This window comes from Rhinatrema bivittatum, chromosome 2 (genome assembly GCF_901001135.1).
Source record: "Rhinatrema bivittatum chromosome 2, aRhiBiv1.1, whole genome shotgun sequence".
In the NCBI taxonomy this organism is placed as follows: Eukaryota; Metazoa; Chordata; class Amphibia; order Gymnophiona; family Rhinatrematidae; genus Rhinatrema; species Rhinatrema bivittatum.
Window position 1 is genome coordinate 245,721,756 of NC_042616.1, and position 14,805 is coordinate 245,736,560.

At 45.5% G+C, this 14,805-nt stretch overlaps 1 protein-coding gene across 1 annotated transcript in view; it reads left to right on the forward strand.

Annotated features, from left to right (window-relative positions):
• MTURN (maturin, neural progenitor differentiation regulator homolog) overlaps positions 1–14,418 on the forward strand; it is a 97,770-nt gene extending 83,352 nt beyond the window's left edge. The window contains exon 3 of the mRNA XM_029589362.1: positions 10,553–14,418. Within this exon, the coding sequence (XP_029445222.1) occupies positions 10,553–10,663 (111 nt within the window). The 3' untranslated portion in view covers positions 10,664–14,418. The remainder of the gene's footprint in view (positions 1–10,552) is intronic.
• Positions 14,419–14,805: the final 387 nt, after the last annotated feature.

Below are 14,805 nucleotides of genomic sequence, written 5' to 3' on the forward strand. Positions count from 1 at the left end.
TGTTATTGATAAATCAATGCAAAGATTTTGTATGCAAATGTTTATTGCCACACGGAGTAAGATTGCTTTACATTGGAAGTCTCCCCGGGTGCCGGGATTTCACTCTATTGTGGACTTATTACATCTCTACCAGCAGATGGCATCATTGACGGCTGCAAAGCACAACAAAATGGCGACTTATCGTAAGACTTGGCAACCCTTTCTAGACTTTGCTTCTCGGTGAGGGCTCGGATGCTTTGGACGACACTGTGGGGGTTGACCCCAGCTTTCGCTAGACTTTTCTGGACTCTATTGGCATCATTGACTCTATTGGCATCATTGGATTTAGCTGATACGTCACCATGGGAGGGGATTATTGACCTATCTAACCATGGTTCATTTATTTTGTATGTGTCAATACGTATGTTCTGTTGTTCTGTTACCTGGTTGGTGAAAACCGAATAAAACTTAAATTACAAAAAAGTGTTCGGGCGGAGGAGGAAACCCCCCCCCCCCCCCCCTGGGGGATGTCTGTGGATTTCCCAGGCTCTGCTGGCTTCACAGGGACAGGTGAGAGGGGCACTCCACACGCGCACACACCCTTCATTCACTGTTCTGCAGGTCCCTGAACCTGCTCTGCTTTTATCCTGATCTCGTCTGTTTATATAGATTGTAAGGAGTTTCAGAGGACACCTTGCACCTCATTTGATAGCTGCTGCTGAATGAGGCTATGGCAGAGCTCCCAAGGTTGATTTACACATTATGAATTTTGGATGTTCTACTATAGTGTGGGGGAAAAAAAATTCTTGCTATCTTCTAGACTTTTATGTCCCTTTTGGGGAACATAAAAGAGAGCAACTTACTATATTGCTGAGAGCAAAGCTGATGTTTAAGTTGTTTGAGGGATCGGATTGTAGCTTCGCTTGCCTGTGCTTTTTGAGGATTTTCCACTTTGGATTTAGGATGTTCAGTTCACCTTCCGTGCCGGCTGTGTAACCCGCATTAGTAATAACGGTGTGTGCCCATGGGACGACGCAGCGTGCTGGTGGAGCGGAGGCGCGGCACTGCGGTCAGAGGGGGTGGGGGGTGCCTGATGACAATCTGAAGAGCCCCCCCCCCCCCCCCCCACACACACACACACACTCTGCTCCCTGAATCCCAGCACTGCCGCAGGAGGCATAGGATGTGAAAAACCACATTCCTGAGGCCATCTCCAGAAGGAGTAGAAACAGTTCAACAGAGAACTGCCAGACTGGTATTGTCTTGGCCCTTCTGTAAGCTCCGGGAGGTGAGGGCTTAAATATGTACATCCCCGTAGGAAAGGGGAGGGGAGAGTATGATAGACACAATCAATTATCCTAAAAAGAGTAAAGGTGGAAAAATCAAGAGTTTTTCGTTGAAACGAAAGTCCTAGAACATGGGGCTCATGATATTAGACTGAAAAGAGGTCGACTCGGGAGAAATGCACAGAAGCATTGCTTCGCAAAATGAGTGGCAGGTACACAAAACAGCCTCCCAGGGAGGTGGCGGGGGCGAATACAGTAATAATGAAAGGAAACACAAAGCATCCTAAATGATGGGAAAGGTGAGGATAAGTCCGGAGGTCAGGTAGGCCCTGTGATATTACAGTGAATAGAAAAGATAAAACCATTAGCTTATTCTTCTAAAACTGTTTTGAATTTGTGGTAGAGCTCAGTCAGGAAAGTTAAGAGATATTTATAGAAGTTAAAATTGATACGTTTGTATCCATCCTTTGAGGCTTGCTGCCTGGTTTTCCTGACCCCCTTTTCCCCTCTGATCGGAAGACCAGACACACGTGTGACTTTGGCTAGAATCTGATTTGTGCTTGGAAGCTACTGTAATTGTTTTGCAATTGTGCTCCCCCTTGTGGGAGGGCTGGAGTCCTTCCCCTAGTGGGAGGCAAGGGCTGTACTGCAGCTTTTCACCATTGGAAGGGCAGAGTATATGTGGTCAGTGCTGCAGTCAAAATGCACAGTGTTACTAGCAGAGCTTAGCAACCCCCCCCCCCCCAGTTTCCTAATGCTGCCCCAGGGGTAGATGCTGTGGAAATATTTAGAAGCACAGTTTTCAAGATTTTGCATCATGTTTATATATGTGTGTGTGTGTATGCATTAAAAGAAACACATTTCACTTAAAGTTGTTCAAGATTTAAATATGTTTCTTTTAAAGTCAATAGTTTTATTTTTTTTTTCTCCTTGGTGAATGCATCTGGTTAATTGCATTTGTTGTTTTTTTTCAGGATTTTTCCTCTGAATTGCATTGTTAGCTATAGGGTGGATTTTTCCTCTGAATTGCATTGTTAGCTATAGGGCGGAAATTGCAATTTCCGCCCTATAGCTAACCTACCATTCATCTCTAAACTCTTGGAAAAAATCGTTAATAAGCAACTTTCTGAATATCTGGATGAAAACAAAATCCTAGCCCCAGCTCAGTTCGGTTTCCGCAAGTCTCTAAATACAGAAGCCCTCTTAATTTCACTCTCAGACACCATACTTTTGAATCTGGGGAAAAAAAAAACAGCCTTGTCTTCTCGCTCTCTTTGACTTATCAGCCGCCTTTGACACTGTGAACCATTCAATTCTCGTGGATTGGCTAGCTGACCTAGGCATCAAGGGTACCACACTTAGTTGGTTCAAGTCATTCCTAAGCAACAGGTTCTACAAGGTGAAAATCAACAACAAAGAATCCCACCCGGTTAGCTCCACTTTGGGAGTCCCCCAAGGCTCTTCTCTCTCCCCAACCCTCGTCAACATTTACCTCCTCCCGCTCTGCCAGCTCCTTACAAATCTAAAGTTAACTTACTACATATACGCCGATGATGTGCAAATTCTCATCCCGATCATGGATTCTCTCCCCAAAACCCTCTGCTTCTGGAATAACTGCCTTCAATCTATCAGCCACCTTCTCACAAGCCTCAATTTAGTCCTTAACACCAATAAGACAGAACTCCTCATTTCCCAGGACGACAACAATGTAGTATCCAACAATTATCTCACCGTTCAACCAAACGTCTCCCCCCATGTGAGAAACCTTGGAGTCGTCATGGACAACCAACTTAACCTAAAGAAATTTGTTAATAACACCGCAAAGGATTGCTTTTTCAAATTACAAGTCCTAAAAAGGCTGAGACCCCTCCTACACTTCCAAGATTACCGCACAGTTCTTCAATCCATCATCTTTTCAAAAATTGACTACTGCAACTTGCTTCTTCTCGGTCTCCCAGCAAACACCATCAAACCCTTGCAGATGTTGCAGAACGCTATGGCCAGGATTCTGACCAGGACCAACAAAAGAGAGCACATTACACCTATCCTGCGGGGCCTTCATTGGCTCCCAATCAAATTTAGAATTCAGTACAAAGTCCTAATGACTATACACAAAGCCATGCTCAATCTCACTCCGCTTGACCTAAATATCCCTCTCCGTCCCCACAAACCCTCTAGACCGGTTAGATCTGCTTATAGAGACATGAGCACTTTAAGGAAACGAGCACTTTCTACAGCTGGCCCTCCGCAATGGAAGGCTCTCCCTGCCAGATCTCTGGCAAGAACGATGCCCGACAACCTTCAAAAAAAGACTCAAAACCTGGCTATTCTGTCAAGCTTTTCCTTAATTCAGAGGATCCATCCATCTCTCCCTCTAATAACTGGACTAGATTTTAATTTTGCAAATGAATGTCGGTATATAAAAGTTCCAAATAAATAAATAATTGTCTTTTTTTCCTTTTTTACCTTTTCAGAACTTTTTAAATATGTTGTTCTCCTTTCTCTTCTTACCCCACCCTCTCACTGCTGCTCCTAAAGATACTCCATATACTGTCCCGTTATCTATTTTTTGCCTTCCTGCAGTCTTTTTCCATGTTTGTTCCCTGCATTATCCCATCTCTCTCCTCTCCCTTCTAGTCTTTCAACTTTTGCTTCTTCAACCTACCCAGGTTTGTCACCAGCTCCTTTCCTCCCACCTCATTACTATGCTGCACACCTCTCACTGCCGCCACACCGCCCCCCCCCCCCCCCCCCCCCCCCCCGGCAGTGAGAGGGATAGCAATCCAGTAGCATCTGGAGAGAGATGCAGGGAGCATGGGCATTCTTCCTATGTCTCTGTCCTGAGACCAAAAAAAACAAAGGCATTGATTGGAAAGAGGGCAGGGGGAGAAAGAAAGACAAGTGAAGCACGGCTGCATGCAAGAAAGTGGAAAGGACTGGTGGGATGGGGGGAGAGCAGCCACTTTGTTTAGCAGTAGGGAGGAATTGAGAGTGAATAATGCAGCTGTGTATGTCTGTGGGAGCACTTCTGGGAGAGAGCACATGTGTATCTTGTTGGGGTTTGCCAAGAGAGAGTGGCTACATGGGGTAAGGGTGGAGGGGGGAAGAACCACAGTTGGTGACGCAAGGGAAGGAAGGAACTGAGTAGCAAGAAGCAACTTAGAAGGGTTGCAATACTAGACTATTTGCTATTATTCTATGGCCAGAATTAAATACCTTGGCAATTACCGTGGTGTTGCGGTCCCGGTCGCTAGGCTAGCGACCGGGTCCTTACCTTTCTGCTGCCTCTCCCGGTCTCGCCGCGTTCCGTTGCTCCTGGGGCCTGCAGGGCCGCATGGCAGCGTCTCTCTCCACGTGGAGACGCTGCCGAGGGACGACTCAGACTCCTCCCACTGCCAGGCAACGCGCGCGCGCGAGCAGGGGGCTCTTAAAGGTCCAGCACCCGGAAGTGCTGAACCGCCCCGTTCCTGACGTCAGACGCTGGCCGGCTATTTAAACCAGCGTCTGACTTCCTTGCTTTGCCTTTGCAACGAGGTCACTCTACTGTGTGCTTAGTTGCTTCCCAGCGTTGCTTTCAGCCTTGGTTCCTGCTTGTTCCAGCCGTGCCTTGCTTCCAGCCCTGGTTCCTGCTTGTTCCAGCCGTGCCTTGCTTCCAGCTCCGGTTCCAGCTTGTTCCAGCCGTGCCTTGCTTCCAGCCCTGGTTCCTGCTTGTTCCAGCCGTGCCTTGCTTCCAGGTCAGGTTCTGTTTGGTCCTGCTGTGCCTTGGCTCCAGCTCTGGGCTCTACTTGCTGTCTACATATCCTGACTCCAGCTCCGGTTCCTGATTCTCCTTGTCTTCAGCCAGCCACGAACCTTGGTCTTCTTCACGATTCTCCTTTGTCTTCAGCCAGCCACGAACCTTGGTCTTCTTCACGATTCTCCTTTGTCTTCAGCCAGCCACGAACCTTGGTCTTCTTCACGATTCTCCTTTGTCTTCTGCCAGCCTCGAACCTTGGTCTTCTTCACGATTCTCCTTTGTCTTCAGCCAGCCACAGACCTTGGACTCATTCACGATTCTCCTAAGTCCCAGCGACTCGGACCCCTACGGGCTCCTCCTGGGGGGGTCTTGGGTTTCCAGGGTGAAGACGCCATCAGTCCGCTCCAGCTGAGTGCCGCCTCCCGGCTTATTAACTCCTGTGGACGCTGTCCACCTCAGCCGGCCCAAGGGTCCACTATTGACTTTACTCATAACATAACAGTTTGCAAAGGCCATGGACTCGGCGGACTCCGCTCCTATGCAGGCCATCCCTGGCATGGCCCAAAGAATCCAGCAGCAACAGCAATGTCTGGAGGTCTTGGCTGCTACGGTGGATCGCCTAGCCAGTCGCTTGGACGCCAATCCTTCTCCGGTGGCACAACCCCCGCCTCCACCGGCGGTTCTAGCTCCCGCGCAGACTCAGCTTCCAGCGCCTACTCGATACTCCGGGGATGCCAGATCATGCAGGGCGTTTTTGAATCAGTGTTTCATCCGCTTCACTTTGCTACCAGGGCAGTTCCCGTCTGATGCCGTCAAGGTAGCATATATTTTGTCTCTGCTCGATGGGAGAGCTATGCTATGGGCCTCTCCCATGTGGGAGAAACAGGACGCCATGCTGCACAATTTACAGGATTTCGTGACTCACTTCAAACAGACTTTTGACGAGCCAGCTCGTGCTACCACCGCTACCACTGAAATTCTACAGCTACGACAAGGATCCCGTTCTCTGGCGGAGTACGCTATTGAATTTCGTACTCTGGCGATGGAACTCGGCTGGCAGGATGACTGTTTGCGGGGTATTTTCTTGGAAGGCCTTGCAGGCCGTATTAAGGACGAGCTGATGGCTCGCGACCTGCCCTTCACTCTGAACGGGGTGATAGACTTGGCCGGGAGGATTGACCGGCGATTGCAGCAACGAGCTAAGGAGGGTCGAGTTCCTCGTCGGCCTGTCTCTTTGGCACCCTCCTTCTCCAGGTCTCTGACTTTATCTCACAAGACATCATCAGCCTCCCACAGCCCCTCTGAGGAACCTATGCAGCTTGGTCGGGCGCCCCTAACCGAGGAGGAGAAGACACGTCGCCGCACTCAAGGCCTGTGCTTATACTGCGGCACTAAGGGTCATTTCCTGGGTCAGTGTCCTGCGAGACCGGGAAAAGCTCAAGTCTAGGGAGAGATGAGGAGGTTCCCCTAGGCTATGTTAATGCTACTCCTCAATGTACAGTTCCTATAACGTTGGAGTATCCAGGTGGCTCCTTTCAGACTCTAGCTTTCATTGATTCCGGAGCCGGAGGGAACTTTATCTGGAGAGAACTGGTACACTAATTAGGACTACCTACTAAGCGCCGGATACCTCCATTACGGGTTACCTCTATCCAGGGAACCCCTCTACCTGGATCCATTTCTGAAACTACGATGCCTCTCACTTTACGGACGGGAGTGCTTCACACTGAGACAATCTCCTTTTTGCTACTTGATAAATCGGTGCACCCTGTGGTCCTGGGACTCCCTTGGTTGCAACAACATGCTCCGGTGATCCATTGGGACTCTCTCCAAATTGCGCAATGGAGTCCTTCCTGTTTCCAGAATTGCCTGGATCCCGTTCCTAGACCGGAGATATTACTCTCTCACTCTGCCCTGGACCTTCCTTTGCCGTACCAGAATTACGCTGACGTGTTCTCCAAACAAAAGGCTGAACTGCTTCCATGCCATCGGCCCTTCGACTGTGCCATTGATTTACTACCTGGTTCCACTCCTCCGCGGGGTAGGGTATACCCTCTTTCTCTGCCAGAAACCCATGCAATGTCAGACTACATTACGGAGAATCTTGCCAAAGGGTTCATTCGTCCTTCGCACTCCCCTGCAGGAGCAGGATTCTTTTTGTGTCCAAAAAAGATGGCTCCCTCCGGCCGTGCATAGACTATCGAGGTCTGAACTCCATCACTAAGAAAGATCGCTATCCCTTGCCTCTGATCCCAGAACTGCTCGATAGACTTCAGGGGGCCAAGATCTTTACAAAATTGGATTTACGTGGAGCATACAATTTGGTTCGTATTCGTCCCGGTGACGAGTGGAAGACAGCGTTCAACACACGAGATGGACATTACGAATACTTAGTAATGCCTTTCGGCTTATGTAATGCCCCTGCTGTCTTCCAGAATCTGATGAATGAGGTACTCCGGGAGATGCTTCATTCCTTCGTCATAGTGTACCTTGATGACGTCCTGATCTATTCCCAAGATCTTTCTTCCCATCGCCAACACGTCAAACAAGTCTTACAGGCTCTAAGGGACAATCATCTATACGCTAAATTTGAAAAATGTCAGTTTGAGCGCGAGTTGCTTCCGTTCTTGGGATATATTGTTTCCTCGTCCGGTTTCCAGATGGACCCAGAGAAGGTGGCGGCCATTGTCAATTGGCCTCGCCCGTCTGGCCTGAAGGCGCTACAACGATTCCTTGGATTCGCCAATTTTTACAGGCATTTTATACCACATTACTCCCAGAAGGTAGCTCCTCTCACGGCGCTTACTCGCAAAGGGGTTAACGCTCACGATTGGTCCACTACCGCCTCGGCTGCCTTTGAAGACTTAAAACAAGCATTCCTAGCCGCTTCCTGCCTACGACACCCAGATCCACAACGACCCTTCATCTTGGAGGTCGATGCCTCGAATCTAGCTGTTGGAGCGGTGCTCAGTCAACACGATACTTCGGGCAAATTGATGCCATGTTCTTACTTCTCTAAAAAGTTTTCGCCTGCTGAATGTAACTATGGCATCGGAGACAAGGAACTCCTAGCCATTAAGTTAGCCTTCGAGGAGTGGAGGCAATGGCTGGAGGGGGCTAATCATCCGGTGACAGTGTACACTGACCACAAAAATTTATTGTACTTGGCCCGAGCTCAACGACTAAACTCGCGGCAAGCAAGATGGTCACTCTTCTTCAGTCGTTTCAATTTCATCCTCAAGTTTCGACCAGCGGAGAAGAACGTTCGAGCCGATGCTCTATCTCGTACCTGTCAGCCGGAGGAAGAGGACGACTCTCCACGAACCATCCTGGATCCTGCCTGTGTTCAACTAACTACTACTTCCTTTTGTTCCTCAAGTAAGACTACGGTTCCTAAAAGGCTTCGGAGGGAAATCCTGTCTTGGGGCCACGACTCCTTGACCGGGGGGCACGCTGGTAGACTAAGAACTTTCTTCCCATCTACTTGCTGTCTACATATCCTGACTCCAGCTCCGGTTCCTGATTCTCCTTGTCTTCAGCCAGCCACGAACCTTGGTCTTCTTCACGATTCTCCTTTGTCTTCAGCCAGCCACGAACCTTGGTCTTCTTCACGATTCTCCTTTGTCTTCAGCCAGCCACGAACCTTGGTCTTCTTCACGATTCTCCTTTGTCTTCTGCCAGCCTCGAACCTTGGTCTTCTTCACGATTCTCCTTTGTCTTCAGCCAGCCACAGACCTTGGACTCATTCACGATTCTCCTAAGTCCCAGCGACTCGGACCCCTACGGGCTCCTCCTGGGGGGGTCTTGGGTTTCCAGGGTGAAGACGCCATCAGTCCGCTCCAGCTGAGTGCCGCCTCCCGGCTTATTAACTCCTGTGGACGCTGTCCACCTCAGCCGGCCCAAGGGTCCACTATTGACTTTACTCATAACATAACACGTGGCTATAGAAAAGTGGTGGCCCCGAGTCTGATTGTTTAATCCTAATACTTATAGCTATGTAAGCATAACACAGGGCTCTTCCTTAAGCTATCTGCATAGTTTCTTTAATTTGATTGAGGTTCCATTTTTTAGATGGTCTGTCACTGCCTTTTCAGCAGTGGGACAGGTGTGGCAAAACAAGAATTTTGTGTGCATTGGGATTTCTTGTTTTGCCCTGTAACAGTGTTTTTCCCCAGAGAGCTAATTTTTTTTTTGAGCTGGCCTGCAGGTGGAGCTTGACCTTTTCATTCCAGTTCAAACTGAGGCTTGGGTTGCTTGCTCTACTCAGAGTGAAGCTTGTACAGCATATGTATATCTCTGTATCCTTGGAGAAGCAGTAAGACACTAACATCCTGCAATGCCATTGGCCAGAAAGTTATTTCTAGTCAGAAAGCCATTGGTTAGAGAGCTGTTGTTAGTACTTTGTACCCTGATTGGCCCTTCAGAGACAACTCGCAGAGAATTACCATCAAAGTAGCTAATATTCTCTAGTCTTTGCTGGAAATAGCGGTTGGATTGCTGTGGATTGAGACAGGGGCCTGCAGATAGACTGTTAACTAGTTATTGTTATTGTGAAATACCTTTTCTTTTCCCTGCCTGTTGTAATTCAGCTTTTTAAAATCGTTAATGTTTACTGTTCTGACTGTTTAATAATTCTTTAGTTTATTAGTGCAGTTTGTGGCTGATTGGTATCCCAGGTAAGTGAGATGCTGGGCGATCCTGATGTTTCAGATGTGGGGTCTGTGAGTATTTTTCAGGAAACTGTGAAGACCACAGGTGTGTGGAGTCACCATGTCTCCAGAAAACCCTCAGGGAGCAGCTTACTGACAGAGTACTTCCCAGAGACAATCAGACCCAAGTTGGCAGGTTGGAGGTTACCAGTGTATGAGCCCTTGCACAAGTGCAGGCAGGCCTGGGCAGTACTCAGCAGGGGCATGACAAGCAGGGAAAAAAAAGAAAAAACATATTCCACACTCTTCTCCCCACTTCCTCACCATCCTTCAAGAAAGAGGCTCATCTCTTAAATTGCTTTTGTGTGGTGTTCTGGCTGTTGCTTGCCTGTGAGCTGGATATAAACTCCTAAATGATAACTTCTAGTTGATTACTAGCATTTCAGATTTAGTATAATTGCTGTTAACCTTGATTTATCCCACAAATGGAAAAATATTTTGTATTTTCCCATGGCCCAGGAGCATGGCCTATTACTGAGATTGTAGCAGGTAGGCATGAGGTGAAGTGTTTTGAGATGCTCAAGGCAATAGCCATCATGGATGACTTTCCTCCTCAAATTCTCGTCCTATTTCTCATGAGTTAGCATTCTGCACCCTTCAGCTTGTTTGCAGTTTCATTGTAATAGTTCTTAACGTTTTTTTATAAATTACAAAATGACTGAGAACTGTTGGGTGTGCATTCATTTTCCATAATGGAAAGGAAGGTGTGTGAATGATTGCAGGGTTGTGTCCCTCATGGCGAGGCATTTGTGGGGTGGTGAATCGGTCAGAGTGGGAGGCTAATAGTGAACGTTGATTTTCCTCCAACTCTTTTCTTTACATTTTTCTCTCTCTTTCTCTAGTTGCTGGGGCTTCCAGATGTAGATGACGATGCTTTTGAAGAATACAATGCAGATGTTGAAGAGGAAGAACCGGAAGCAGACCATCAACAAATGGGCGTCAGTCAGCAGTAAATTTAACAAGGAATTCAAAATATTAAACCGGCAACTACAAACTATTTCTGAGCTTTGCATAAACAAGATTCTATATATATGTGTGTGTATATACAAATACACGCACGCATATCTACATTCATATACATATATATATATCTATACTTACATAAACACACAATCAGGTGACCTGCCTTTCACTCCTGCTTCAGTGGAGTCTCTCTGGATTGTCTTGGTAGCATTTCACCATTATTAATTTAGCTTTAGCTTGGTTGCTGAAGGTCTCCCTCAGTCTGTAATAGCAAATAACGCACAGGATGTGCATGTTCGAGTCCTTTGAATGTAAGAACTGTTTTCGCTTTTGCATTGAACGCTGGCCTCTTACCTCATTTAGTGAAGTGTGTGCAAGGGGCAGGGGAAGCAGACTGCCCGTTGTACCATCAGCAGGGAGCTGGTTCTTTTTCTTTTTTTAACTTTTTTCTTTTACCAACTACCAGACAAGATACACAGTTCTGACAAATTGGATCCCTGCAATGTTAAGTTCCTGTCTAACGGCTGCACTACTAAAGGGGAGGAGGTGGGTAGAGACGGCACGCTTTGTATGGTGTGTTGTAAAGTGTGGGGTCGGAGCATAATTTTGTTAGGTTTTTTTTTTTATTACTATTCTTTTGCTGCTCCTCTGATGTAGCATAGCACGAAATGGCAACTTAAAAGAATTTTTTAAAAAATTGAGCATATACCCAAGTGGCTGAATTAACTCTTAAGAGAATGCAACCTAATTTACAAAGCCATTAAAAAATATGTAGAATTGATTGAAAGCCTGCTTAGTTGGGATATAAAATGAAGATGCACCTGTTTGAAGTGAATTTAGTGAAATTCTTTTATGCACTCTGCTGACTAGAATGGGAGGAGCGGAGGAATAAAGGTTTCTGTTTACTTTGCTTGGTTTTATTTTGAAGGCAAGGAGCTTCTAAAATGACTTTCAGCTTAGCAGACTTTTTTTTTCTTTTTTTTGAGCAGAAGGGGAAGCGTTTGGAGGAAAGTAAGTTTAAAAAGTTGAAGAAATCAGATTTGATTGTGCACATTAAAAATAAATGCTGCAAGTGTAAGGATACTAGCATAGTTTTAAGAAAATAAACCTTAGCCATCTCCCAAAATGTTATCTTTAAACATGAGAAGAATTGAAATTCTTTAGAATACAATAGTGGGGCTTATACATAGGAAGGCTTTGTATCTTGAGTGAATATGGGGCATGGAGCATTGATGCAAAGCAGACTAGAATGGGAGGCCCATGTGCTGTGCCGGGGTAAGCAAGAAAACAGATGCTGGGAAAGCATAATATGGAGCGGGGGCAGCCTGGTGGGACCGGTGTCAGGCGAGGTCTGTGGCACTTGATTGTATAGCAGTGAGAGGGGAATTGAAGCTCAGTGCCTATGCTTCTGTCTCCCTCTTCTTTTGTAAACAGTGGAAGGGTCCTGGTTTCAAACTTCAATGCTTCCTCTGCAGTGACGTTTTGTGACTAAAAGCACTGTTTATCTCCTGCCTGTTTGTACCCTTTGCAAATCGCTATGTCTCAACTGTGGCCCGGCCTCTGAGCTGTTTCGCGTAGCCAAGGATTGAAGTTTCAGAGTTGTGTTAATTCAGCCCTTGCACTATTACGATATTTGTCATAAGCGAATACTAAACTCTGTGTGATATTAATTTAAAAAAAAAAAAAAAAAAGTTTTGGGGATGTGTCCTAAATGCCCTGCCCATAGCACGAATTGTGAAATAGAGAGTAAGAAAAGTTGAATGAAAGGATATCCAGCTGACACATCTGACAGCAACTTGGAATTTTATATATTGAGGGAGATAAGTATATACGTGTTTATAAAATATCGTGTGAGCATTGCTAAAATTGAATGTATCTAGTAATAATTTTAAAAATTGTTACCTTTTGCTTTAACTTTGACTAGTTCACCTCTGTGTTCCCATAATGTTGTGCCCATAGCTTTCCCCACCCGAATTCCATGCCTTAGGAGTCTGACAGCTCAGTGAAGCACTGCTCCAAAAAAATGTGTAAAAAAGAAATGAAGCTATGGTCTTGACACTAGTTGCTTGGTGTTTTGAGCTTCTGTGCTACAGGGCATACCGAGCCCTCCGGAGTCAGGGCTCTCTGCTGCTGCCGAGTCTGTGGCCTGAGCCACAGGGGTTTCCATTGGCAACGGTGCTCTGACAACAAGGGATTTTATGGTATCCTCTTTGGGTATTTACTGTTTTCCAAAATCTTTTAGAGAGCTTATTGGATTCAGATGACTTTATTGGCATGACAGTTTTACATGGGTCACATAAAGGGGTTTAAAATTTAAAAAAAAAATTTTTTTTTTTCAAAATAGTAATAACAGTAAAAATAAATTTGAACTTTTCATCAAGAAGCGAACAGATCCTTCCCTTGGGCTATTTGTTGGGAATCCATAACTGTTGTTTAAAGGAGTTGTTAAAATTATCCCATTCATAAAGTCAGCTAGGTCAAAGTGATGCTCCTTGGACATAGTAGTGCTAGAATCAAGTACCCATTGCAGGAAAAGCTCCTGAAGAAAAGTCCTTTACCATTGGAAAGATGTTTGGTGAAATGCATCGGTGGCTTTACTCCAGTTTGCAGGGGACAGGTGTTTAGGTGTCCCAGTTAAGCGTTCTCAGCCGAGAAGCCCCTAACTGGCCAGGTTGGAGAGCAAATTGCCCCTTGGAGGTGGTTACTCCAGAGCAGGCTTCAGTGTAGGGGGGGGGTACTTGTACTGCCACTGCCCAGGCTGCAATTATTTTGTGAATATATGACCAAAAATGGTTTCCAGGACTGTCAACCTGGTATCTTTCTTGAGATATATTCACTAGAAAAACCTCAATGAAAAAGAGAAAATATTTTATTTAAAAAAAAAGTCTCTGGAATCCAAGGCTTAGCATGTACCAAGAGGAACTCCTGGTCGGTCTCTCTCTCTCTCTCTCTCCCTCTCTCTCTCTCTGTGCTCAGTCTCCTCCATTGAATCATGGGATAGGGAGAGAGTAAAGTAAACAGAAGAAATCAAAAAAGTTATTTTCTCTTTCTGTAGGTGCATAGTCCTGTATTCTAATGCTAAAGTCGCAGGAAGTGTTTGTCATGGCCGGCTTCAAATCTTCCAGGTTAAGTACTGCATTTTTAGTAGCAATGCCATCGTAAATGTGTTCAAAGGCTTGAGAACACATTTTCTTATGGAAATACCTGGTATTTATTCATGTGAAATTGGTCTTTATTGGACACATCCAGATATGCCATCTTACTTTGTTGCTGACATTATTGTCCATGGGCACATAACATGAACAACAATCTGTCCCTGAGCTCTACCACCAAGACCCGTGTGTGATGCTGTATTTTCAATTGAATACATTTTTTTGTTTTTTTTGTTTTTACTCCCTATAGACATCAGGCTGCCAGCCCTGTAAATGTGCTTCATTTGAAACGTGTTTTAATAAATTCACTTCAATAGCATTGCTATTCCAAGCTAAATTTGAGTTTGAAATCCGCATCATAAAATGCATTCATCTTGTTTGATATGAATTTTTATTCTGTCTGCCACTGTTGACCCTCTGGAAGTCAATTCAGCTTCATGCAAGATGCTGAGATGAAGCTTCTCTTTTTTTTTTTTCTTTTTCTGTAATTAAGGTACATACTGTTATTTATGTAGACGAGGTCTGTGGTAACATTGCATGTGAAAAAGTTTGCTTCTGTCTTTTGAAGGAAAAAATAAATCATTTTAACTCTTGAGGGTGTCTGAAAAATGTGTGGTGTTAAATGTTTTCCTAAAAGAGGGATTAATATAGCTACTTAGAGTGAAAATACTTTCAAGGTATTTGCCTTGCAAAGCCTGCTGCTTCAGTATAAAACTTGGGGACTGGAATGTTAAGTTTGCCTTATGGTTGTCCATTTCAGTTTCATAATCACAGTGACCAATGTGAGATGCTTTAAAAAAAAAAAAAAAAAAGCAGGGTGCTGCAGCAGTCAAAAAAGCAAACAGAATGTTAGGAATTATTAGGAAGGGAATGGTTAAAACGGAAAATGTCATAATGCCTCTATATCGCTCCACGGTGAGACCGCACCTTGAATACTGTGTACAATTCTGGTTGCCGCATCTCAAAAAAAGATATAGTTG